The following is a 25323-nucleotide window of genomic DNA, read 5'->3' as shown; positions in this document are numbered from 1 at the left end:
TTTAACATAAGGTTTTACAAGTCTTCAGAAATACACCAACCCAAGGAATAGGCTAAAGACTGAATGGATAGCCTGGTTTATTTCAGTCTACCTCAATGTCACGAGTCTGACGTGTCTAGCTGGGAATTAGTTATACAGTTGAACTCCTCCATTAAAAGTGCTTGGTCCTCTCAGTTTTACGGCTTAAAAAATATGCACATCCTGGTTTTATATAACCCTTTTTGCTATTTGATGCTAGAATGTAACCCCTTAAGTTTCAACTCAACAGTTTTAGGGCCTTGGCTACTAGGTACACCATGTCAGATGACCCAAACTCTACATGAATAGCCTATCCCAATTCCTTAGGTTTACATGAAGCTTGCTTTAGTACAACTAGTTTCTCCTTTCTTTGTGTACCTCTCATCCTAACCCCTATTCCTCTAGCGCACCCCCTAACCCTCCTCAAACCCACCCAAGCCCTCCCCAGGGAACCTACCCATCAATCTAGCTATACCTGCAACAAATTGGAATTACTATTGTAATTGTATGGAATGTGCTCCAGGCCCAAATTTGTTTTTAGACGTAAGCATGGGTGGTTTTTCTGTGACCACAAAAGTGAAACGGCATGTTGGGGACAGATAACGTGAATCTTTGTCCGTGGATGAAGGCTTCTACCTGCTCCTAGTTCACTGATTCCGAATGTTGATTCTGTTGGCCTAAACATGGGCCAGACTCTTGAATATTGTGCATTAAATGAGATACAAAGATAGTAACTTGTATTGTCCATTCCTGAAGTGTGTTACAAACAGTGGCGGCTCCTCCATAGGGGTGTGGGGTCATCGCCCCACTGCTTTCTCGCAGTGCGAGAAGCAGAAACGTAAAATCGTAAAACTACCATTTTATGTTTCTGCTTCTTGCACTGCGATAAAGCAAAAGTGCCTGGAGTACCTGGTTGGGGCGTGCGGGTGGGTGGTCCTTCTTGAGGGCGCGGGGGAGTGGCTTACCCACTGTTGTGGGTACTGACTGTTTGGTCAGCCCCAACGGCCGACCAACCCAGTCATGCGCACTCTCAGTTTTTCTCTATGTAGGCTGCTGCATGCAGCCTACATACAGAAAACGGCCCAGCTGGGGTGCTCTCCGTTGCGCCTCACCAATCACAACGCTGCCATTGCAGCATTGTGATTGGTTTAGGGAAGGGGAAGGAGGGAGGCTGCCTGTGGCTGCTTCCTGTTGGGACCCCGCCACTGCCAGAAGCTGAGGCGGCTCGGGACTCAGGACCCGCCCGGTAAGGTAAGTTTATTTATTTATTATTATAACACCCCCACCTGTGACCCCTACCCGTGAGTCCCCTACCCGCGACTGCCATGATCCACCAGCCACGACTAATTAGATGGCTGAATCCATTGGCAAGGCTCCTTGGTACTGGCACACTCAGGCAACAGTAAATGGTCAGGTGGAAACAAAAACCAGCCTGGCTGCAGCATGTCATGTACTGAAGAGAGGACAAAAACAGGTCGAAGAAAGGCACGAGTGCTCGTAGTGTTCAGACTCGGTCATGAACAAATGAAAAGTTAAAATTAAGTTTGATGAGGAGGTTTACACATATAGGGTGGAAGACCTCGCCATGTATAGCGATGGCCAGAGAGTCATGGTTGCCTGGGTGAAATAGCCCATGTTGAGTAGTTGTGATGTTAACTGAAAAGGCTCGCTGCCTATGTGTGTCTAATATGCCTATGAAGAGTAGTACAGACTCTAAGGAGTGCAGGATACATAGTATGTGCCGCTCTTAGTGTACGGAAATTATAACGTCCAAGGTAACGGAATGCTGACTATGACTGCTCACTGATATGTGTAAGAATGGAAAGATATCTATACCGGCGTACTTAGCCAGCGGGCAGTGGTACTGGCTATGTAGCACGCAAACTGCACACTTCCCAGTGCTAAAAGTGCGAGGGTTGATAGTTTTAAAAGCGCAGGATGGGCGTAAGGGTACATGAGGAATGTGTTTGCCTCAAAGGGAGAACTGTACCAACAGTCTAATAATGACAAATGGGGAGACACACCGTGGCCGGGGCTGCTCAAATAGTGCGCCGTGAACTAAATACAGCCCAACATGTGTGAAAAAGCAATCATGTGGGGTAGTGAGCATCATTCTGAAGGGTTTGCTCAGGCTGGTTCATAAATCAGTAAATACAACTTGAAACGCGGCACGTGCATAAAGGAGCCGCGGGCCATTTCTGCATTGCACCTTTTAAAGCATAAACCAATTTGAACCGCAGCATGAGGTAATAAAGTTGCGGGCAGTTTACGTATTATAATTGGAATCAGAAACCAAAGTGAACTCTAGAACTGGCATGCTCATTAGGTTATGTTGATCAGTAAAGGAAGCGCAGCTCGGGAGAAAGGGAGCAGTGGGCACAGCAGCAACAGTTACAGAGATGTTCAGGTGCTATACCGAGTCGTGAGTACAGCATGGCTCATGTGAGACCCGCTTACCTATGCTCTGTGTGCCCATGAGTGACATATGTAACCACGTGTGGCTCGTGGAGTGACACTTTCTTACGAGCAGTTGGAAAACACGCATAGGGAACAAAAAGCAGTCTGAGGTTTCTGAAGTTTTCCTTCCTCGCGTCCCAGTGCATCACTTCTGCCTCTAATGTTTTGTTACTGACAGTAGATCGTGATGAGTGTTTCGTATATTGCAAGAAAACGTACTAGTATGGGTTACAAAATGGATAATAAAGTATATTTTGTGCAGTTTCTCAGACAACTTGCCTTAGATTTTAATAAGCAAAGTCTCAAATTACTTCTAACACAGCAGCTGGTACACTTAAAACAATCATTTCTATCTCAGCGTGAATCTGCATGCACTCTTTCATCTGGGGCTCAGAAATGTGTTTTCTTGTAAATTCCATGTAATGGGAATACTTTTTTTTAAGTGGGCAAATAATAGGTGTTTCTATTTGCCAAATTAATGACCCTCAGTTTACCGACCCTTGAAGGATAGAAGGCTGGTGTGGCCTTTTTTGTTTTTCGTATTTTTAGCCTTTGGTGGTTGATGGCATTTACGTTAAGATTATGATGCAATGTTTCACATTTCACAGGCTCCAGTCTTCTCGTGGCGCTCTTGAGTGTGACAAGAAAACAGCTTCTCCTGTCAATTAGTAATGGGGGCACATTAGTCTTGAGAAAGAATAGCACACAGTGGCACAGATGAACAGAACACATGGTAGGCCGCCGTCTGATATGCATCCGATTAGACTGACAGTTTTGCCAGTCATTGTCTTTGTTAGAACAGATTCACAATTGCTTGATTAATCTTCCTGCTTTCACAAATTTGCTTGAAAATGCACCATTTGCCCACTCTTTTTTCCAAATTTTCTCGGGGGGAGAACCCCCTAAAAACTGTAGGTGGTTCGGGCTCGCTCTCTACACTCGCTTGCCACAGTACAGTACAACAAGGTGCCAATTACGATCCGGTAAAAAAATTCCCCGTGCGACTCGTATCCGGTCTTTTTACCGTACGAATCGTACAAGTGCCGTACGAACTGGCAATCACGATTCGCATGGTAAAAAGTCCATACGAACCGCATCGGGAATGATTTCCCACACGTCCTCGGGTCGGAAAATGTGTCCGACACGTCCTCGGACGATTTACCGTACAAACGTGAAAAGTGAAGTCCGACCGAGGAATCACGATTCCACCCGTGCATCCGATCTCACAACCGTATGGTAAAAACACCGCCCGCACCGAACTCCCATTGCAACCATGGAGACATGTGCCCGCATACGCGCCCAACACTCCCCCCAGCACCCATACGTTCGAGTCGTACTCCCCGTGAATGTACACCCCCCCCTGTATGTACACCCGTGTACGTGTCGAACCCCCACCCGTGTATGTACACCCCAGTACGTTCCAGTCGTACCCCCACCCCTGTATGTGTCGTACCCCCGTGTACCTACACCCCAGTACGTTCCAGTCGTACCCCCACCCCTGTACGTGTCGTACCACCGTGTACCTACACCCCAGTACGTTCGAGTCCTACCCCCACCCCTGTACGTGTCGTACCCCCGTGTACCTACACCCCAGTACGTTCGAGTCCTACCCCCACCCCTGTACGTGTCGTACCACCGTCTATGTACACCCCAGTACGTTCCAGTCGTACCCCCACCCCTGTACGTGTCGTACCACCGTGTACCTACACCCCAGTACGTTCGAGTCCTACCCCCACCCCTGTACGTGTCGTACCCCCGTGTACCTACACCCCAGTACGTTCCAGTCGTACCCCCACCCCTGTACGTGTCGTACCCCCACCCCTGTACATGTCGTACCCCCGTGTACCTACACCCCAGTACGTTCCAGTCCTACCCCCACCCCTGTACGTGTCGTACCCCCGTGTACCTACACCCTAGTACGTTCCAGTCGTACCCCCACCCCTGTACGTGTCGTACCCCCGTGTACCTACACCCCAGTATGTTCGAGTCCTACCCCCACCCCTGTACGTGTCGTACCCCCGTGTACCTACACCCCAGTACGTTCGAGTCCTACCCCCACCCCTGTACGTGTCGTACCCCCGTGTACCTACACCCCAGTACGTTCCAGTCGTACCCCCACCCCTGTACGTGTCGTACCCCCACCCCTGTACGTGTCGTACCCCTGTGTACCTACACCCCAGTACGTTCCAGTCCTACCCCCACCCCTGTACGTGTCGTACCCCCGTGTACCTACACCCCAGTACGTTCCAGTCGTACCCCCACCCCTGTACGTGTTGTACCCCCGTGTACCTACACCCCAGTACATTCGAGTCCTACCCCCACCCCTGTACGTGTCGTACCCCCGTGTACCTACACCCCAGTACGTTCCAGTCGTACCCCCACCCCTGTACGTGTCATACCACCGTGTACCTACACCCCAGTACGTTCGAGTCCTACCCCCACCCCTGTACGTGTCGTACCCCCGTGTACCTACACCCCAGTACGTTCCAGTCGTACCCCCACCCCTGTACGTGTCGTACTTACACTGTTGGGGTGGGGGTACGCTCCATGCATTCGAGGTGAGGGTACGTGTCGTACTTACACTGTTGGGGTGGGGGTACGCTCCATACGTACGCGGGTGAGGGTAGGGGTCGTACTTACACTGTTGGGGTGGGGGTACGCTCCATACGTACGCGGGTGAGGGTAGGGGTCGTACTTACACTGTTGGGGTGGGGGTACGCTCCATGCATTCGAGGTGAGGGTACGGGTCGTACTTACACTGTTGGGGTGGGGGTACGCTCCATACGTACGCGGGTGTGGGTACGGGTCGTACTTACACTGTTGGGGTGGGGGTACGCTCCATGCATTCGAGGTGGGGGTACGTGTCGTACTTACACTGTTGGGGTGGGGGTACGCTCCATGCATTCGAGGCGGGGGTACGTGTCGTACTTACACTGTTGGGGTGGGGGTACGCTCCATGCATTCGAGGTGAGGGTACATGTCGTACTTACACTGTTGGGGTGGGGGTACGCTCCATGCATTCGAGGTGGGGGTACGTGTCGTACTTACACTGTTGGGGTGGGGGTACGCTCCATGCATTCGAGGTGAGGGTACGTGTCGTACTTACACTGTTGGGGTGGGGGTACGCTCCATACGTACGCGGGTGAGGGTACGTGTCGTACTTACACTGTTGGGGTGGGGGTACGCTCCATGCATTCGAGGTGGGGGTACGTGTCGTACTTACACTGTTGGGGTGGGGGTACGTTCCATGCATTCGAGGTGGGGGTACGTGTCGTACTTACACTGTTGGGGTGGGGGTACGCTCCATGCATTCGAGGTGAGGGTACGTGTCGTACTTACACTGTTGGGGTGGGGGTACGCTCCATACGTACGCGGGTGAGGGTAGGGGTCGTACTTACACTGTTGGGGTGGGGGTACGCTCCATGCATTCGAGGTGAGGGTACGTGTCGTACTTACACTGTTGGGGTGGAGGTACGCTCCATGCATTCGAGGTGAGGGTACGTGTCGTACTTACACTGTTGGGGTGGGGGTACGCTCCATGCATTCGAGGTGGGGGTACGTGTCGTACTTACACTGTTGGGGTGGGGGTACGCTCCATGCATACGGGGTGGGGGTAGGGTCCGTACATATCCGTCCCCACGCTATGTGATGCTTGTGCGGCCCGTACCCAGGCCTTTGCCACGTGGGTACGAGCCGTCCCGCCATTGTTGGGGTGACGTGGGTGTGGGCGTGGTACGACTCGTACCCACGCTCTTCAGGCGTGGGTACGGGACGTACATGTCTGGTTGTGTTGCTGGTTCGCGTCGTGACGGACTTCCGTTGTGGCGGTCGCTGGCTTAGCTGGACACGCCCCCACCCCCTCGTAGTGACCAGGGCCTGGGAGTCAGGTATGTCCAGGGCATGTGTGCTGTGTGACTTTGGTGGGGGGTTTGTGACCTGCCCTGGTCCTGCCACCCCCCCCACCCCACTTTCCCCCCTCCCTTAGTTGTTCTGACCTTCTGCGGCGTCTGCGTCGGAACCTGTAGAGGAGGTCGAGTGCTATGAGGGCCGGGATGACACGCAGGTTCGGGTCCATGTCTGTCCGTCGTGTACGGGTCCTCCTTGTTCGCGTCGTCCTGTGTGTCCGTCGCGTACTGGTCCTCCTTGTTCGCGTCGTCCTGTGTGTCCGTCGCGTACTGGTCCTCCTTGTTCGCGTCGTCCTGTGTGTCCGTCGCGTACTGGTCCTCCTTGTTCGCGTCGTCCTGTCTGTCCGTCGCGTACTGGTGGTCCTTGTTCGCGTCGTCCTGATTTCCCGGCAGTTTTTGGCAGCCGGAAAATATTCACCGTGCGGGATGACGTCGGTGCGAATCGTAATTCCTGGTTCGTGAATGGCAGGCTGCGAGCGTCCCGACGTCAGGTCGGCGCTTTCCCGGATCGCATTTGTATGTTTATTTTGTTCGGTCGGTGTTTTTTACGATTCGTACGGAAATGGTGTTCCCGTGCGAATCGTTATTCCATGTTTGTATATTTTGACGACCGGGTACGCGTCGGACGAAGAATATGCTCTGTCCGACGGTTCGTACCCGGTTTTTACAGGATCGTAATTGGCACCCAAGTGTTTTACGTCTCACCACTTTCAAATGTCACCCACCGCCACTCGTTACAAAACCCATAGCACTATGTACAAGTGCTCCTTTTGGTAGGTGTTACGCCTAACCAATACAGGTTCCTATAGGTTGGAATGCTCTGGCATTCTTAATACAATATTGCATTTTTTTATTTTGCAGAATGTTTTTTTTTTTTTTTTTTTTTTTAAAAACCTTTATTTGTGCATAGTAAAAGAACAAATACGGGCCTACAACCATCAGGCCGGCCACAGTACGGTTGAGCACAGAGACAAACAATACATCCCCTGTGCGTCAAGGTCAAGATGAGCAACGATTCAGGATTCATACACTGGAGGGATCCTTGACACCGGGGGAAGGAGAAGTGAAGGTTAATTTTAAGGTTTTCAAAAAAAAATTTTTATCGAGAAAAAAGTCAGTAAAGGATAGAAACAAGGAGATTCGAGTCCGCAAGTCGGCTTCATACACTGGAGAGCAGCAGCATCATTAAAACAGCCATAGAAAATCTCATACAGTAAGGCGATGCAATTAGATAACAGGATCATCACAGTAGTAAATACGCACCCCCTAAAAGCCGCCCCCACTCAATCCACCCCACACCCGGACCCCGAATCGAAACAAGTATAGCGCAGAGACATAAAAGAAAGAGGCCCATAGAACTAAAAGAAACAGTAAATTACCCCCCCACCCTACACCAATGCGGAGGCTATGGCCTACCCCCCCCCCAGCATAGTGCCTGTCGCCCAATGAACCCGAAATATAGACGAGAGAGAAAGTAGGAATAGAGTAAAGAAACTAAGAGAAGAAAGAAGAAAGGAAGCGGGGAGGAGCCCACGTATCCTCAGGAGCGCCCGACACCACCGGCCAACCAAGCCTCCACACACTGAAACCCCACTACACCCAAAGGCGGTCGTGTGAAGATAGCATGTAACACCACGGAAATGAAGGCAGACAGATCGCGACGAGTGCGCACAACATAAGTAGACAATTCCAGTCCCAGTCCAGCCCGGCCGTGAAGCCATGATGATAGAAAGTAATCTAGCCCTGGCCCGATCGCGGGCGTACGATTAGACCCGCCCCCTCGTGAATGCCCCGCATCCCGAACAGACAAAGACAATATGGCCACTTGGGAGAAGATGGAGAAGTAGAGTCACAAAATGGCCGCCGATCATCTATTGAGGTCCCCTTGCACACCATATAAAATCCAGACCTGGCTTGTAAAGTACATGAGTTCCACATAAAAGGAGCCGTAGGCCACCGTGAACGGTTCCTCGAGGTCGCCAGGTGTAGTTCAGCTGGAAACTCCTGCGGGCACGGTGAGGCAGGCAACAACAAAGCAGGCTGCAATGACCGGGGAAACAAAGTATCTGCCATTGAGCAGGAGAGCGATTGATCCTGAGCGCCGGGAAAGCCAGATGCAGACACCAGTGTAGCACCGTTATACCCAGTCGTTGCTTCCCCGCAGGAAGACCACAGCACTGGCAGACTCACGTCTTGTTGATCACAAACGGGGCGCTCACGGCCCGCAGCAGACAGTGTAGAGTCGAACCGCTCACTCAGCGTTTGCAAGCCGACACACAATTGCAGACGAAAGTCCCGCAGGGCAGCCAGAACGGAGCCGTATGTCAGCGGAAGCTGCGTCCCCACAACGGCAGCAATCCGGGACGGCACTGGGGAGCTGGAGTCTGGTAGAGGGAGGGCGAAGCAGGCAGCGGGCGAGACCGGAGCATCACCCCCCAGCAGCGAGCAGGCAATCAGCGCCATGTTTTACCGTTGAACGGTACCGTGGCCAGGGGGGGGATCGTGACAAGGAGGCAATTCCCAACAGGTCTGCGCCGCAACAGGTGAAAGCCAGCAGTCTCTTCCCCTCCCTCGGGCTCTCTTTGCAGCCGACTAGACCATAGAAGAAGGGGGTCTGCAGCCTTCCACAGCTTGGTCCACAGAGCGGGGTAGGAGACCCGCCACACCGGGGCTTACCCTCTAGCTCCAGCCCGTCAGGTGCAGGGTACAGGAGGTGTCCGGGCGTCTCACTCCCGGCTCTTCTGGCGACCGTACGTGGCGTGAGGCGGGATCGGGACCTCGGGCTCAGATTTGCACCAGCGGGTCCGGTGACTGCGACACTTCCAGGGGGCCGGCCGAGGCCACAGTAGAGCAAGGGTCCAGGGCGGGGAACAAAGGCACCAAAAACTCCGGCATCCGGGCGGGCTAAGACTTCGGGAAAGCGGCGGCGCAGTCAGCGCGTCGTCGCACACGTTACACCTCGAAAATCGGCAAGGATAGGAATCAGGATGATAGTCCGAGGCCAAGGGCCGACGGAGCCGGGCGCTCAAGCGACTGCTCCGGTCGCCATCTTGGCTCCTCCCCCCTATTTTGCAGAATGTTGATACGCTTGAACAAATTACTTAAGGTTATATGAGCACTACCCGGAGCATACAACCAAAATAAATCCAACAATACATCAAAAAGAACATAGGAAAAGAGAGAAGCAGGATTCTATAAGTTTATGTTTTGGGTTTCTTCAACATGGGTTTCTTGCCTCAGTTCCATGGAATAGCTCTGCTGTAGCACAGGCATCTTGCAGTGATGAAGCACCTCGGAGCTTTCCCGTCTTGTGAGAACCCAGACAGTGCTGTTGAGCATTTGAGCTCTTACATTCTCCTTTTAAGTACCTGGAAAAATTGGGCTCAAAGAACCGCCCTGGGGAAGCACTGTTGACAGCATTATGATGCCTTCTTTTGCATTTGATTTCGAGTTGGTTGATATTGTGTTGTAACTAAATTTACGAATAGTATTACCACACAGTGCTCCGCTTTGTACACTGTTTTGAATGTGCAATTTGCCAAGTGGAAATTGCTTTATGAAAAACACAGGACCACCCACAATTTGTATAAAACACGTGATATGAAACGTGTACCAGCAGAACTTTACATGTCGCTGTAGTCCATCTTTCGTTCATACCTACTCACTATCCAAATCAACCAGAATGGTGCATGGACGCAGTAAATGTTCTTATTTGTGTAAGATAGGTTTCATTTGCTGCTCTCATTGTAAGGATCAACGTCATTGGTGTACGTGTGTCCTCCTCTGTGCAGAGTCCCACCACTGTCATTTGCTTTTCGAAAACAAATCTGCTTGTTTCTTTGTTTGAATCAATGTAAACAGAGAATGCCTATTTTCCTTTCTCCTCTGTATTTCATGCTACCATAGGAAGGGCGCATTCTGTAAAATATCTGCTTATGAAAACCCAATTTAACATTCTCTCTCTCTCGATTGATGTATACACATATTCGCTTTTTGTTTTTCATCTCACACTTTAGTAACAAAGATCTTGTTGGTTTTGAGTTTTGGTTGCTTTATGTTTTTGAAAATATCATAGTTATGTGGGTATCGATAACAAGCGCCTTCACAGTTTGCTCTAAATTTAATTATAATTGTCATTGAACCTCCCAGAACTTCAGCAATCTGCTATTCCTAGTAAGCAGAAATTTAGAAAATATGTTTGCCCTCTTTCAATCCAGGGAACCATATTTCATTAGTGTATGATTGCTGAAAATATAATGATGTACTAATAAAAATGACTTTCAGGTGTTCATGAATTTTGGTGCCAGGATATCAAGAGAGGCAAATGAGCAAATGTCTGTGAAGTTTATTATGCAGTGCTTGCATGTGTGTGTGTATGGGGCGGAGGGGTGTTTTTGTGTCTGTGTGTATATAAACACATAGGTGCCGATTCCGATCCTGTAAAACCCGGGTACGAACCGTCGGACGGAGCGTTTTCTCCGTCCGACTCGTCCCCGGGAAAAACACCTTACAAACCCGCAAGTACGATTCGTACGGAATCACCATTTCCGTACGAATCGTAAAAAACACCGACCGGCTAAAAGATAACCACAAATCGGATCCGGGACACCGCGTACGCGACATTCGCACGGAGTCAGGCAGCGTTTTACGGATCAGCAAGTACGATTCGTACCCACAGCACTTCGCACGGCAACATTTTCACGGGACCCAAAAAGTGCCGGAAAAGCTAAGTACGCCGCGATGCACGATGAAAAGGGGGCCCGGTACGCACCGTACCCCCATCCCTACATGTCCGCACCGTACCCCCAGCCCCCCGTACATCGTAGGTACGGAGCGTACCCCCACCCCCGTAGGTACGGAGCGTACCCCCACCCCCGTAGGTACGGTGCAGACCCCCACCCCTACCTACGGGGGTGGGGGTACGCTCCGTACCTACGGGGTGGGGTGGGGGTACTGCGCGTACATGGGGGGGCTGGGGGTACGGCGCATACATGGGGGGCTGGTGGTACGGCGTGTACATGGGGGGCTGGGGGTACGGCGCGTACATGGGGGGGCTGGGGGTACGGCGCGCACATGGATGGGCTGGGGGTACGGCACGTACTTGGGGGGGTGGGTTGGGGGGGTGTTCGGCGCGTATGCGGGCACATGTTTGGACGTCTCCATGGTTGCCATGGGCGTTCGCTCCGTACAGTGTTTTTTCCATATGGTTGTGCATTCGGACGGACGGACGGGACGGATCATACTTGCGCGCTCGGACTTCAGTTTACCGATTCGTACGTAAAACTGTCCAGGGACGTGTCGGACACTTTTTCCGACCCGAGTGCGTGTCGGGGAATTTTCACAATGCGATTCGTATGGATTTTTTAACATACGAATCGTATTTGCCAGTTTGTGCGGGACTTGTACGATTCGTACGTAAAAAAATCTGGATACGATTCGAACGGGGAATTTTATTAACGGATCGGAATCGGCACCATAGTTGGAGTGCTGAACCGAAAGGTGAGAGATGGCAGAAACCTTTAGAATGTTAACAGAAAGGCAAGGGGAAGGTTAGAACCTAGACTGTGAGGAGATAGTGCTCTTGGAAGAGCTACATCTTCAGTTTTTTCCACAAACAATTCTGATGATGATGGAATGCTCACTGGATTTTGTTTGAAATCCTGGGCGCCTAGACTAACAAAGCTTGCCTTCTGGTCCTCTTTTCCTGCATTTCCTCATTTCCATTCTGATGACATTTTGATCTTGGTATGGTGCTGTTTGCCTGAGACAGACAGCTTCTCAACCAAATTTGCTGGAGTTTTGATTGTGATGGTAATATAGGTGACACAAGTGGAAGTGGCCCTGAGGGCCCCAGTTTGGGGGGTGGGGGGAAGTCACATGTTTCTACCTTAAATACTTTGGCAAGGCTGTTACAGCGTAAAAGCTGATTATTCTTTACACAACACAAAAACTGATTATAACATCGAAACTCTAATGTGCACTTTGCACATGTTTAAAAAAACAACACTGAATCCGAGAAAAGTTTAAGTACCAGCACCGTAAAAGTGTGCTTAGATATGTAGAAATTGCAGGATTAATAAAATAATGAACTTAACATGTTTATTGGTTCACTGACAGAATATCGAAAACTAAAATATCCCCATACCAGAATATCAAGTTATAAATATAGATGTAAAAAATATCGACATCCCATATTTATAATGGTAAGTACAAAAATATCGAAAATAAATATAGATGTTATAAATATAGTTGTACAAATATTGTTTTTTATATCTATAAAATAAATTATTCATATTAAATATATTAAAGAATAAAATTAAATAAAAAATAAATTTGAATTCATTTACATTTTAACATAAAAATATGATTATATATATATTTACTTAAAAAATTATTAAACTAATAATTTTAATGTATTTTATAATTATAACATTAAATATAAGTAGGTAAAGTGTTGGATAGCGGAGACATAAAAATTACTATTTCCACTCCAATGCGTGCAATAGTAGGGAAAGTGTTGGATAGTGGAGGGGTAATAATTACTATTCCCACTACAGTGAGTGCAACACTATGGAAATTGTTGGATAGCGGAGGGATACAAGTTTATTATTCCCACCCCAGTCAGTGCAACAGTAGGGAAAGTGTTGGATAGCGGAGGGGTGACAATTCCTATTCCCACTTCAATGAAGGCAACAGTAGGGAAAGTGTTGGATAGTACAGGGGTAAAAATTACTATTCCCACTCCAGTGAGTGCAACAGTAGGAAAAGTGTTGGATAGCTGAGGGATAAACTGTACTATTCCCACTCCAGTGAGTGCAACAGTAGGGAAAATGTTGGATTACGGAGTGGTAAAATTTACTATTCTCACTCTAGTCAGTACAAAATCAAAAACAAGCAAAATATCCTCATCAAAATAAAAAATATTTAATAAAAAGAAAAATTAATATAAAAAAATGAAAAAAAACGTATTATAAACTTAAATACATATCACAAATACCTGCAAATATTATATTAAAAAAGTAAAAGAATAATTATCATTAACGTTAATTATTACAGAAATTTAGTCTATTTACTTCCTACCCTATAACACCACACAACTCACAACCCACATCTAAAATTAAAATACATTATTTGCATAATTAAGATAATTATTTTTCAATTAAACAAATATTAATTAAAAAACTAATTAAACACATAAAATTAAATTAACTTCCCAGCTTTACACCAAGAACCCCACAATCCACACCTAAATTAAACTGTAAAAAATGTATTACACAATTAAAAGTAAACCAATTAAATAACTAATAGTATTCAACAACTAATTATTAAGTAAGTAAAATTTATGTACTCCCCACCCTTCACCCATATAAACCCAAAACCCACACAACAAAAAAATAATTAAACAATTTCCCCAAGTAATTATCAATTAATATTAATTCTCAACTAATTATTAATTAATTAAAAATAAATTACTTCCCGCTTACCCCTAAACCCACGATCCACAACTAAAATTATTTAGGCAATTTCCATATTTAATTGTCTTTTTTTAAATATATTTATTATCGCCGTATTTATTTGTCAATTAATTAATATTAATTACCAACTAATTATTAAATAAAAATGAATTACTTTCCACCCTTTACCCCATAAACCCCACAACCCGCACCTACAGTTAATTACACAATTACCATAATTAATTCATATTAATTAACAACTATTTATTAATTAATTATAAATAAATTACTTTCCACCCTTTACCACTATAAACCCCACAACCCCCACCAAAAATGTACCCCCAAAAATTACAAACATAATTCACATCAAAAGATCTCAATTAAATAAATATCAATAAATAAAACATATTAATTAATTCATTATAATTAAATTACTTCCCACCCTATTCCCCTATAAATCCACAACCTACTATGGAACTAAAAACACAAATGTAATCAAAATAAAATTAATAACTACTAAAAATGTAACACATATATTAAAAAACATAAGCAATACTTATACAAAAAGAATATATCACATACATTTGAAATATATACTAAAATACATAACACTAATTAAAAAATCCATATCTCTTACCTTAAAGTTGATATTCTTCACCACAATATTCTTGCTGTCGATATTTCTTTGTCACAATATTTGAAACTCGATATTAGTGTAAGTCGACATTTCTAACTCGATATTTTGACTGAATAATGTCTTCATTGTAATGCACCATAACAAAATGAAAAGTGGTGCAAACGATATATGCAATGTGGTATTTGACTGAAGCTTTCAGTATAAGTGCTAGACATTATTAGGGTCTTATATTTCCTAAAACTATTTAATTTTAATTATTTTTAGGAATAGTTTGTACATAGGTAATTTTAAAATGTTGGTAATCACTAACAACGTTACAAATATTTCCATATATGATATACTTGATTTATTTCATTATGCTTAAACCTAATTAGGAGTCTATTTAACTAAAATAAGAAAGGCTAACTTTAAAATGCATTGAATTGCCTTTTTCTTTAGGCTGCATTATTTCGTAGCTTGGTGTAATGGACTTTTGTTATGTTTCCTGAAATGTTGCTTTATCTGTTATGCATATGCAACATTCTTTAATCAATAAGACACTTTTCCAGTACTTCATTGTAGGAACTTGACCTCTCAACATAACCCATGGAGAGCAACAAAGTAAAGAAGCTCTTTGTCAACTAGCATGTGAGGATGGAATGGACAGTCGTTTTTCATGAGCAACATGGGGGAAATATGTTGAAGTATCAATTTTCTACATGGTGAACGGAAGAATGGTCACACGATGGTCAGCAATTACAACAAGGGGGAGGAACCAAGAGCACATTAAGGTCCAGCATACATGCTCCAAACTAATACTAGTAATCTAATAGGTATGCAGTTCCTGTAGGAAAGAGGAAGGGGGAGACAAGTAACCTATAGAGAAGTCCTAACAAGTCGAATAGTATAGAGAGCCAAGGTGGGGGGGTTCCCTTTTGGGAATTAGAGCCCTCACGCACCCTTACAGGGTGTCATGCTTCATCATAGGGCCTTTGCTCCTCATCGAGATGGCACTGCAATTCTCAGTGGGCACCCTTTAGCGGAGATCTTTTATCCAAGGCCTTTTGTGAAGTGCCTGTGTAGGGCCCTAGGTGTAGATGTGTGCTGATGTTGATGAAAAATGGTAAGTGACTAAAAAAGATCAGGTAGAGTACAAGACTAAAGACTTTTTATTCTGTGTGTCCACCTGTCTGGTTAAAAATATGGGTGCAACTGGCGGACACAGTGATCTCTGGTGGCTGATTTAGTGAAAGGTCAACATGTTTCTTCTCTTATCGTTGTCAAATTAATGATCAGCGGCAATTCATCAGGACCAATATGGAAAGCTAATGAATCAAAGCATCTATACAGTGCCAGGACCCAGAATATTCATTACCATGGACACACAGAATTTGTACCCTACCTGATCTTTTTTAGTCACTACTTTTCATATACACCAGGAACTGCATTCCTATTAGATCATATGATGATCAAAACATTGTATGGTGACTTCTTATGTCTCAGATGAATTATTTGGGGTATATAAAGTGACTTTCCAAGGAGGAGGGACCCCTTCATTTCCTCTTTCCTCCTTTGCCGATTGCCTGCCGGACTATCTTTACATGCTCCTTGCCTTTGTCCGATTGCTGATTAACCTTGCCTACTGGAGGATGTTTAGCTGTTTGGTGAGAGACCAGACCTAAACTTTCCTGATTATTGCTCTATTCCCAATGCCCATGGACTTTTCCTTAGTGGACTCTAACTTGATTCCGTTGCCCATGCTAAGAGAACTATTTTGAACCATCCTTCTGCCTTTGTTTGTGGAAGGAAAACCTAATCTTAACCATCCTCTTTATGGATTCTTATATTTAGAAATAGATTCACTTTGACTAAATATGTGGTTTTATACGATGAGCTGTAAGACTCATTACTGAACTACTTATAATGGTACTTACATGATTTTATTTTGGATCTTGAAAACAACAATCAAAATATCTAAAATTGTCTGAGTCTTTTAATATGTCTTAATGTTCTTTCTGCAGAAACTGCGCTTATGTTGATTTCCAAATGCATGATAGGAAGATTATTAGATTACTTTCAGAACATCAGGTTCTTTTGCTCTTATTCTGTGTAGCCACTGGTTTGTATAATTCTTGTTAGATTGACTTTCTTTAGAAGGTTAGGTGTTCCAATTGCAAGACTCTATTTCAATAGCATGGTTCTGAGAGTAGTGCACTTAAACCTGATCTCTAATTTGTGAGTTGGCTTCTAATTAATGGTCCTCATTGGGTGGCTAGCAGTTATACACCCTGATTTGTCACCCCTCACGACAATGAAGAAAGGTCAATCTGAGGACAATGCCTCTGTGGGTGAAGTATAGAATCTAAGTGAAGTGTCTTAGTCAATGTAAGAACTGCATGGGCCCAGAAACTGAAAAACAAAAAGAGCTTCTGCTTCCACTGGCGTAAGAAACTTGAGCCCCCCCCCTGCAAGGTACGTGGAGGGGCCCGCTTTGGACTTAATCAAGAGCTCTCTGGGCTGAGGGGTCCCCCTGGAGCTTGGCGGCCCCCCGCACTGCCTGTGCTACGCCACTGCCTGCTTCTACAAGGCTTTCACAGAAATTGAGAAAAGGACTTGGAGAAGAAAGAAAATGGCACCTGATTAATGTAATAAAATGATGGTAAACATTCCCAAATACAGCAAAATGTTTGTATGGCTGGTCTGTTCTCGTTGGTGTTTCATTGTAATGAGGTGGGAAAAGGGGAAAACATCTCAGAGGAAATTAAATGACAGCCATGCACAGAAGATTTAGCGTTTTGAAAAATATTGCGGAACATCATGGTGTCAGAAGACGGACTACATGATCTCATTCTTTCTTTATGCTTATCACATAATATGGCTAATTCAGGATGCCTAGTCAGTGGCGGAATAATATATATATATTTTTGCACTCTTTACTAATGGCCTTCACTCTGCATAGTGACAGCTTGTCACCAAAACAAGGTCACTTGGTCTATGTTTAAAACGTTGCAGAGTGCAGGGCATGCCTATGCACAGTTGCGCCTGCTACCACTAAACAGAAATCTGTAGTTCATATGCTGGGTAAACATAAAACTGATTACATTAGCAGAAATCCTTCACTGGTAAGCTGCAATGCTTTGACAATCTTTGAGCTGTATAGTAGTTAAAAGGGGAACTAAACATGAAGGAAATCAGTGATATTAAAGAAAGATGTCTGTTCTGAGCATAGTTTATAGTTTATGCGTCTGATCTGCTACCGCCTTCTCAGTGAAGAGGTGGAACGGAGGGTGGCACAGAGAGAGAGCCGATACAAGCAGAATCAATGAAGGTTTCCCTTTTAAGCAAATTTGGAATCACTGCTTTACACTCGGCCGGACGTCATTCAGCTTTCCGATAGGATATCGAATCTTTCAAATGCATAACTTCAAAACATACCGAATGCATTGTTTTAGAGTGAGAATGAGCTAAAACATTAACTGGGCTGTTATGTGTTTTGGCAGAGATTAACCATTCCAAGCAGCTGTCCTGCAAGTTTTGCACAACTGATGCGTCTGTGCTGGGAAGCAGATTCAAAGGTACTTTTCAAATATTTTATTTCTGTGAATGAATTGTCCAAACTGTGCCATGAGAGCGGAATCCAATGATATGCAAAGTGAGCTTTTGAACTTTAGGTTAATTTATGATGATTAGAACTGCAATTTAAACCGAGATTATATATTTAATTGGAAAAAACTTTTCTGAATTTTTAATATAATTTCGTAACAACAAACAGCGGATATCTATTTTCCTAAACCTCTAAATAATCAAATATAGACATATTTTGCCACGAAGAAAATATATACATGTATTGTTTGATTTTTGACATTGCAAAGCTCAGCTTGCCTTATTAAAACTGGTGAAGTTTACTACCGTAACAGATGTATTGACCACGTATTCATTCATGGAATGTTTGTTCTGTCCATACACATATTTTGTTTTCATTTCCTCGGTGTTCGCTTGTGCGACCAATTGCTTTACAAGTATAGATTCCAAACTGGCCACATTCATAATATACCTGGGTGTAGAGTGCCACCTGACCTCTACAATACAAAGTATCCGCTTTCTCATGCCCAGGGCTAGGCTCAGCCAGAGGTAAGAAACGAACAGGTAGACGGTCACTCAAGGCCTTTGCTGACACAAAAACCACAGTGTGCGTGTGTGTCTTTCCGGGTGCCACATGGCCAAGGCCTGATCGGCCGGCTACACTAGAGAAGCTTTGTACAGAGAAATAGATCATGGTGACTTTACAGTTCAATGCTTATTATAGCGTTCAAAGTAGCAATGACCATCCCGCAACCTTGTTTTAAAAATAATTATATGATGAGGGCGTAGGTTGACCAGGTTTCACAGTCTCAGGGAGTGCAGCCTATGACAGATGATCATGTTAACAGGCACAAACCTGGACCAAAGAGATTGACCAGATCTGGTGGCTCAGTGGACTACTGCATCCATTCCAGGAACCTGTGGTTGACCACATGGCCACAGGTTTAGGAAACAATAAATGTCGGGTATTCAGTGCCAGGATGCCCTTAAAGGTGAATATGCACTTTACAGATTCATGTAATGTTATCGTTAGTGGCTATTGAAACATATAATGACAAGGTGAAAGCAAGCATGTTGTGAGGTGATATTGCCGAACTGATCGGCTATGAAAACCTTGTAACGTCTAATGTCATATGAGGGTTTGATGATTTGTGGATCGGAAGGCACCCCAAGGATTTACTGCAGTTTGAATGAAGGGTTTGGAGAGTTATAAAAGGGACAATGGTGTTGTTTTCCACTGGAATATAGATCCATAGAATGGCCTTTGAGGAGTCAAAAATGGTCTATCCATTTTTTAAACATATTCAGTGTTAGATATTAACGTGTCACCCAGTGTGTAATTTTAGAAAGTAAGTATAGAACTCAGAGAGGGAACGTAAAAGGATAGTGTGAGCTTTGTAATCCTCTGCATAGAGGTCTTGGCTAAAGCCAAAGTGTTATGTTCTTTCAATCAATCAATCAATCAATCAATCAATCAATCAATCAGGGGTTTGTAAGTGCACTACTCACGCGTGAGGGTCTCAAGGCACTATCTTTCTGGTACATATTTCTGAGTTAGTGTAGCGAAGCAGCTTATTTCTTACATTGTCCTCACAAATCACATTTCCAGCTGTGACCTCTGGCACACATTTGCACGCACAACAATGTTGGATTAGTTTCTTTGAAACTAAACTTGTTTTTACATCTAGCTTCGCACAACATTACCTCAACGTTCTGAACATCATGTACAAGGTCTCGTTTTGCATTATGTACAAATGTCATCACTATCTTCAACCACGGGGCAACAGGGCTATCTATATTTCCATAATATCACTAATCTATGCGTACATCTCAAGGCTGCTTTCTATTATAAAAATGAGCCTCCTGATAGATTAGTATAGGAGGTACTTCCGACTGACTGGCTCCTTGTATGCTGAGAGATCACCAGGCAGCGGTCTGGCATCTTGCGAGGGGTGTCCAGTTCGTGCCCAAGACGGGGTCCTTCATTTTATCCCATCAGTTAATGGGGCTGGATCGTCCCTCGGGGTTATTCTTGGCTGTACACGTACACACAGTCTAGGTACACTTAGAGTAGGGTCCGCATAGTAAGAGTACACTAGATTACTGCCTTGTTTATATGCCTGCATACATACATTTGTTTAGCACCATGGTAGAACTATATCTACTATTTACTCTCTTGGTGCTTGTAATCACGTTTATCTGCTTCTGTCTACTAATCATTGCAACACATGTTTTTAATGCAAGAATAACGTTGGTTCAATAAATGTTATTGAAAACGTCCCACTGTGTATTTTCTGTATATTTCTCTGATACAGCCGCAGCCCGTGCAGTTAAGAGCGGTGGGGCCGGGTAGTGGTGGTGGGGTATTTCGATAGACAACGAGAGAAAATTATTTATTTATTTAATTTTCCCTTGTGGTCGACTGTCGAATCACCAACCCCGCCCACCGCTCTTACCTGCAGGGGCAGCGGCTACTCTGAGAATAAGTGAGCACGAGTGACTGAGCAAAAGGTGCTTAACTGTTTCTACAATCTCAAAGGGATCAGGGTTGTCATGTTCAGAGCTTACCAGAAACTATTCACTGCCTGGTAGATTAGGGGGGCTTACGGTGGCACTGTGAGCTAACTGGGCTATAGGCCAACATATCCTGCGGGAGTATCCAGAATCAGTCTTGGCACCAAGCCCTTGGTTTATGTCGTCCAAACCATGCGCAGGTCCTAAGGATTGGTAGTGACAACAAAACAGTTCTCCAACCCTCAGAGTGGGTAAACCCAAACAAAAGAGTGTGATCCTTGACTCACTCCAGCAGTGAGTAGTAGGGAGGAGAAGCCAAGGTAAGGCATAAAATACATTAGGCGTTTCTTTGGGCAAAAAGTAAAAACACAGGCACAAATTTACATCTCCAACTGAAAATACTTTTACTTTTAATTTTTTTCAAATTCACCATTATTTCCAAAAGTATGCGTAGAAAGCTACTCCTCGCAGATTTCTAGGTGTACTATTGAAAATTTCATGTGACATCTTCCGCAGGTTCCATTTGTTCTCCTGCAGAAAAATACATAGCATAGATTTCAGCACGAGAGTTGGAGCCTGTCTTACAAATGCACATTTGTTTTCTCAAGTTGAAATAATTTTTCCATGTGGAGCAAACCCTTCCCCTAGGCTAAACCCTCACTAGGCCTGGGAGTAATCAGTTCAATGTCGTATCCTGGAAAGGTAGTTACTCTGGCCTATGGATGGATTACATTTCTGACAATTTGCAATGTGGGAAGGTGTGCATCAGATTTTTTGAATGTCACAAATGTACATATTTGTGGGCATTCACAAAATTTACATTGTAACTGCAGATCCTACCCCTTGCAGGTTTATATGCACTCATGGCAGACAAATTTTAGTAGTAAATGCATTTACACCTGCTAGGAATCTTTTAGTGAATTCCTGGCAGGCATAAACGAGGAATTTTGCGGACATAAATAATAGGTTATGCTGAAAACCATGTGTGAATAGGGTCTACTGTTATTATTTGGAGAAAGCTGTTTCACACGAGTGGTATAAACAGGTCAAAATCCATCCATGCTGAAATACTGCAAGAAGGGCGTTAAGGAGAAAGAGAGTGAGAATAAAGATATCATTCTTCTGTCTACTTTTATTTTTGATTTCCCCCATTTTCCTTAAAACCATGTCAAAAACAATTTGTCTTCATTTATCTGCATACATAGGTTAAGCGTGCCCAACTATACCTGGCTTCATATTGCACATATTGGTTATGGACATTGAATTGGGCTCGCTTTCCTGTAGGTCCAAGTCTGCTAAGTGGTCGGTCAGAATCTTTTTTGAAAGCTCCTCCGCAGAACAGAAGAGGACCCTAACCATGGGGTGTGCTCATTGCACACCCACAGCTCATCACCAAACATAGGCCCTTAATAGCTATTGGTATGTATTTTTTTGTAAAAGATTGAAGACGAAAGATATATCTTGGGAACTGAAGCTTTCCTACTTAAAAAGTGTGCTATATATTTCAAGTAAAACCCAAACTTGGAGTAATGAAGATTACTGGTAAGTAAACGGACCATTATCTCCTCATCTCTCTTGCTCTTCCCAGTCCTTACTCTTTGAGGATGTTACAAGCATAACCCGACCCTCTTTAAGGAACAATCCCACCAGAGAGACGGGATGAAGACAGGGGCACCAGAATACAGCCCTTCACAATTCAACCAAAGGGACCCCCTCCTCTCAGCATAGAAAGTGCTATACCTTGAGTAAGGGAGAAGAACCCCCAACACCTTGTAAGATATGATAATAGCCAACCAGATCCACTGGCTAATAGTATCAGAAGAAGCCTTCTTACTCCTCTCTGCAAGGCCTAAATTACCAAACAGGCCCTCAGAGTTTGTAATTAAAGCAGTGCAGTCTAACATCAGGAGTGTGCAGTGCCTTCTCCTGACCATCCCAAGGATCTCATAGAAACATGAACAGGATATTGTCCTCTCTTTCCTGGAGTCGAACCCCAAGCAACCCATCCCTCATAAAATCCAAAGTGATAAAGGGATCACATTCAAAGGTGAACAGATGTCAAACAACACCAAGCTGCTAAGTGGGAGTAGTGAGACAATGTTGCTGATTTTCTTAAATATTCAGTTTCTTGGTGATGCATATGAATAGGTAAATTTCTGTCGCTCACCCAAACTGCAAGAACACAGAATGTAAAACCTCCAAGCAGTTAAGATCAACCAGGACTGAGGAACGAAAAGGGAACATGAAGAGCGGAGGGCACACCACGAACAGGAGCAGAAAGGGAAACCACAAGCGCTTTGGCCAGTGAGACGTCATCAGGATCAAGGACATACTCTCCCTTTGAATCTTTCCCACCACATGTGGAAAGACTGTTATCTGGAGAAAAGCATACAGCAAGCCTTTATACCATGAGAGAAGCAAGGCATCCACTAACCATGCCCCAACATTCTGGACCTGAGGATAGATCAAAGAAAAGAGCCCACCAGCTTTGTAGGCTTGTTTTAAACAGATACCTCTTTGTCTGGCATAACAACTGGATCACAGCAGGGTAACAGCTGATGGTAATAGAAGAGGGTAAGACTCAAGTTGCTTAGTCCACCCAAAGGTTCTCCCACCCAATAATGTAGACTATATAAAGACACTAGGATCTGAAATTGGGTCAAACTCAACATAATGTTACTTCTCCGCATACTTTCCATGTGACATGTTCCTACACTTTGCCGACTTCCCGTAAGTAAGGTGACAGACAAGCATCATGGATTGCTTGGAACTGTTATGATGAAGCAGGTGAAAACCACCGCACATTCCTTCCATTACCTTTACGAGACCTACACTCATGCCAGACCATAAGCCACTCAATTAGTCTTCAAAGGGCAGAGGAATGAGCACTCATTTTTACCCCCACCAAAAACATCACCGACTCTGCTCAGCAAAGGCACATGATGTGTGGGAGGTCCTGGAACACTCAAAGGCATCCCTCACATACGAACAGTAAAAGAAAAATCTCACCAGGAAATAAAAACCAACAAAGGAAAGGAAAACACCTGGGAACCCGCAAATACTTACCTGGCACACCAGCATATACGTGTACTGATACAAACAAGAAAAAAGCATGTGACATAGTAAGGAGGAGGGCTAGGACCAAATAAAAGAGTCAAAATAGAAGAAAGACTGCCACCCATGGCATGGGTGAGGATTATTTCTTTCAAGTACATTTTATTTGTGTGTTACACAGTGAGTAAACACCTGAATGAGGAGACAGGCATGGGGGAAATTTGAGATTGCCAAATAGTATTGTAACTGTTGTCAATACTTATGGTTCTTTTCTCCATTGTGTGACTAATCTAAACTGTATTGCACCACAGGTGATTTTAGTAAAGCAGTTTCCCGGTAAGCAAAAAGCAAAAGCTTTATTTGTCTACTAGTGTTTAAGCTCCATTAGACTAATAGGTTGTCGATATAGGCTCCAAATAGAATTATCAGTTGACTCCAGGGAAACATGTGACACGTGTTTATCTTGATTTAAGCTTACACCTCTTTCCAAAAGCTTTGCACCTTTCTTAAATGAAACATATCTCCCACTTTTATGCAGTTCTTTCAGCACAAGTCTGAGGTTCCTAGACATGTGTGCCTAAACCCAAGGCCACTGGAGATATGGAATTCTGCGGCACTGCATTTTATACATGATTATGAATGGGCTACATTTGCCGCATAATTCATTATCTGCTGCTTAATCTGCAAATTTTAATAAATAAAAAATTTGTTTCAAACTCAAATGGGCCATTAGTTACTAAAACTTGGCAACATGGGTTCCCTCCTTTGGAAGGCCCTTCACAATGGTTGACTGGTCATCTCTTTTGTTTATTGCTGCATTTGGTTGGGAAACGAATACTTAGGAGGTGACATTTTTGCACAGACAGTGTTATCATGTGTAAAACGCACAAAATGATGAAGTAATACTATAATAAAAAATGTGCTGCATGCCGCTGCATAATTCGCCTTTTTTTGCCGCATAATTTAGTCTACCCTGCCTACATCCTGTGTCTACAGCAGAGTTAATACATATTCTTCTCATGACACTAAACTAGAGGTTTTAACAGTATTTACCGAATGTCTTCCAGGTCTTTTATGTAATGTCAAGAAAATAAAATACGATCTTTCCCAAAACTTTTGTTATCCTGTGTGAGATTTGGGATCAGTGAAATATTTCTGATTCTGTGATCAGGAAGTGTTATTTACAGTTTTATAATTGCAGCAGTATACCAGTTGTATACCAATGCCTGGGAACGATAAGCAGAATTCAGACCGAATTTGCAAAGTTAGTTTTCACAATGTCCTTTGAAAGGTCTGGGTTTTTCTGAACAGATGTGAACTATGAGGGAAACGCCATCACCCTGTAGCCTCTTACCTCCCAATCTCAGTAGCAAAGGCGTTGAATACCTTGGGAATGGACAGGAAACAGACATTTTAGGATGCTGGGAGCCATCATTTATGAAGAGGAATCTTTACGGTCCTATGCTCCAACTTGCACCAAATCTTGTCTGGGTTGCTTTCCTTCGCATTTCTTTTCCATTATATAGTTACATGTCTTTATAGTCATTATGTACATGTATTCAACAATATTATATAGGTTAGCATTACAACCAACCTCTTTTCATATCACCATTTTTGTCAATACATAGCCATCACATTAGATCTTGTCTAATTAGTAGGCCAGGGCTGGGCAGTCAAGTATTCAATGATGTATTGCTCAATATTGGGTACTGTTCGCCTATCC

The 25323-nt window shown here is 44.4% G+C and overlaps 1 protein-coding gene across 6 annotated transcripts in view; it reads left to right on the top strand.

Annotated features, from left to right (window-relative positions):
* Nucleotides 1-25323, top strand: part of MAP3K20 (mitogen-activated protein kinase kinase kinase 20) — an 839253-nt gene that overhangs the window by 495282 nt on the left and 318648 nt on the right. For all 6 annotated transcript variants that reach the window (XM_085645276.1, XM_085645278.1, XM_085645277.1 and 3 more), the window contains exon 9: nt 17951-18025. In XM_085645276.1, coding sequence (XP_085501402.1) covers nt 17951-18025 — 75 coding nt within the window. The remainder of the gene's footprint in view (nt 1-17950; nt 18026-25323) is intronic.

Source organism: Triturus cristatus, chromosome 3_1 (assembly GCF_964204655.1).
Source record: "Triturus cristatus chromosome 3_1, aTriCri1.1, whole genome shotgun sequence".
NCBI lineage: Eukaryota > Metazoa > Chordata > Amphibia > Caudata > Salamandridae > Triturus > Triturus cristatus.
Note: the sequence above shows the minus strand (reverse complement) of the source record. Positions and strands in the feature narration are given on the sequence as shown.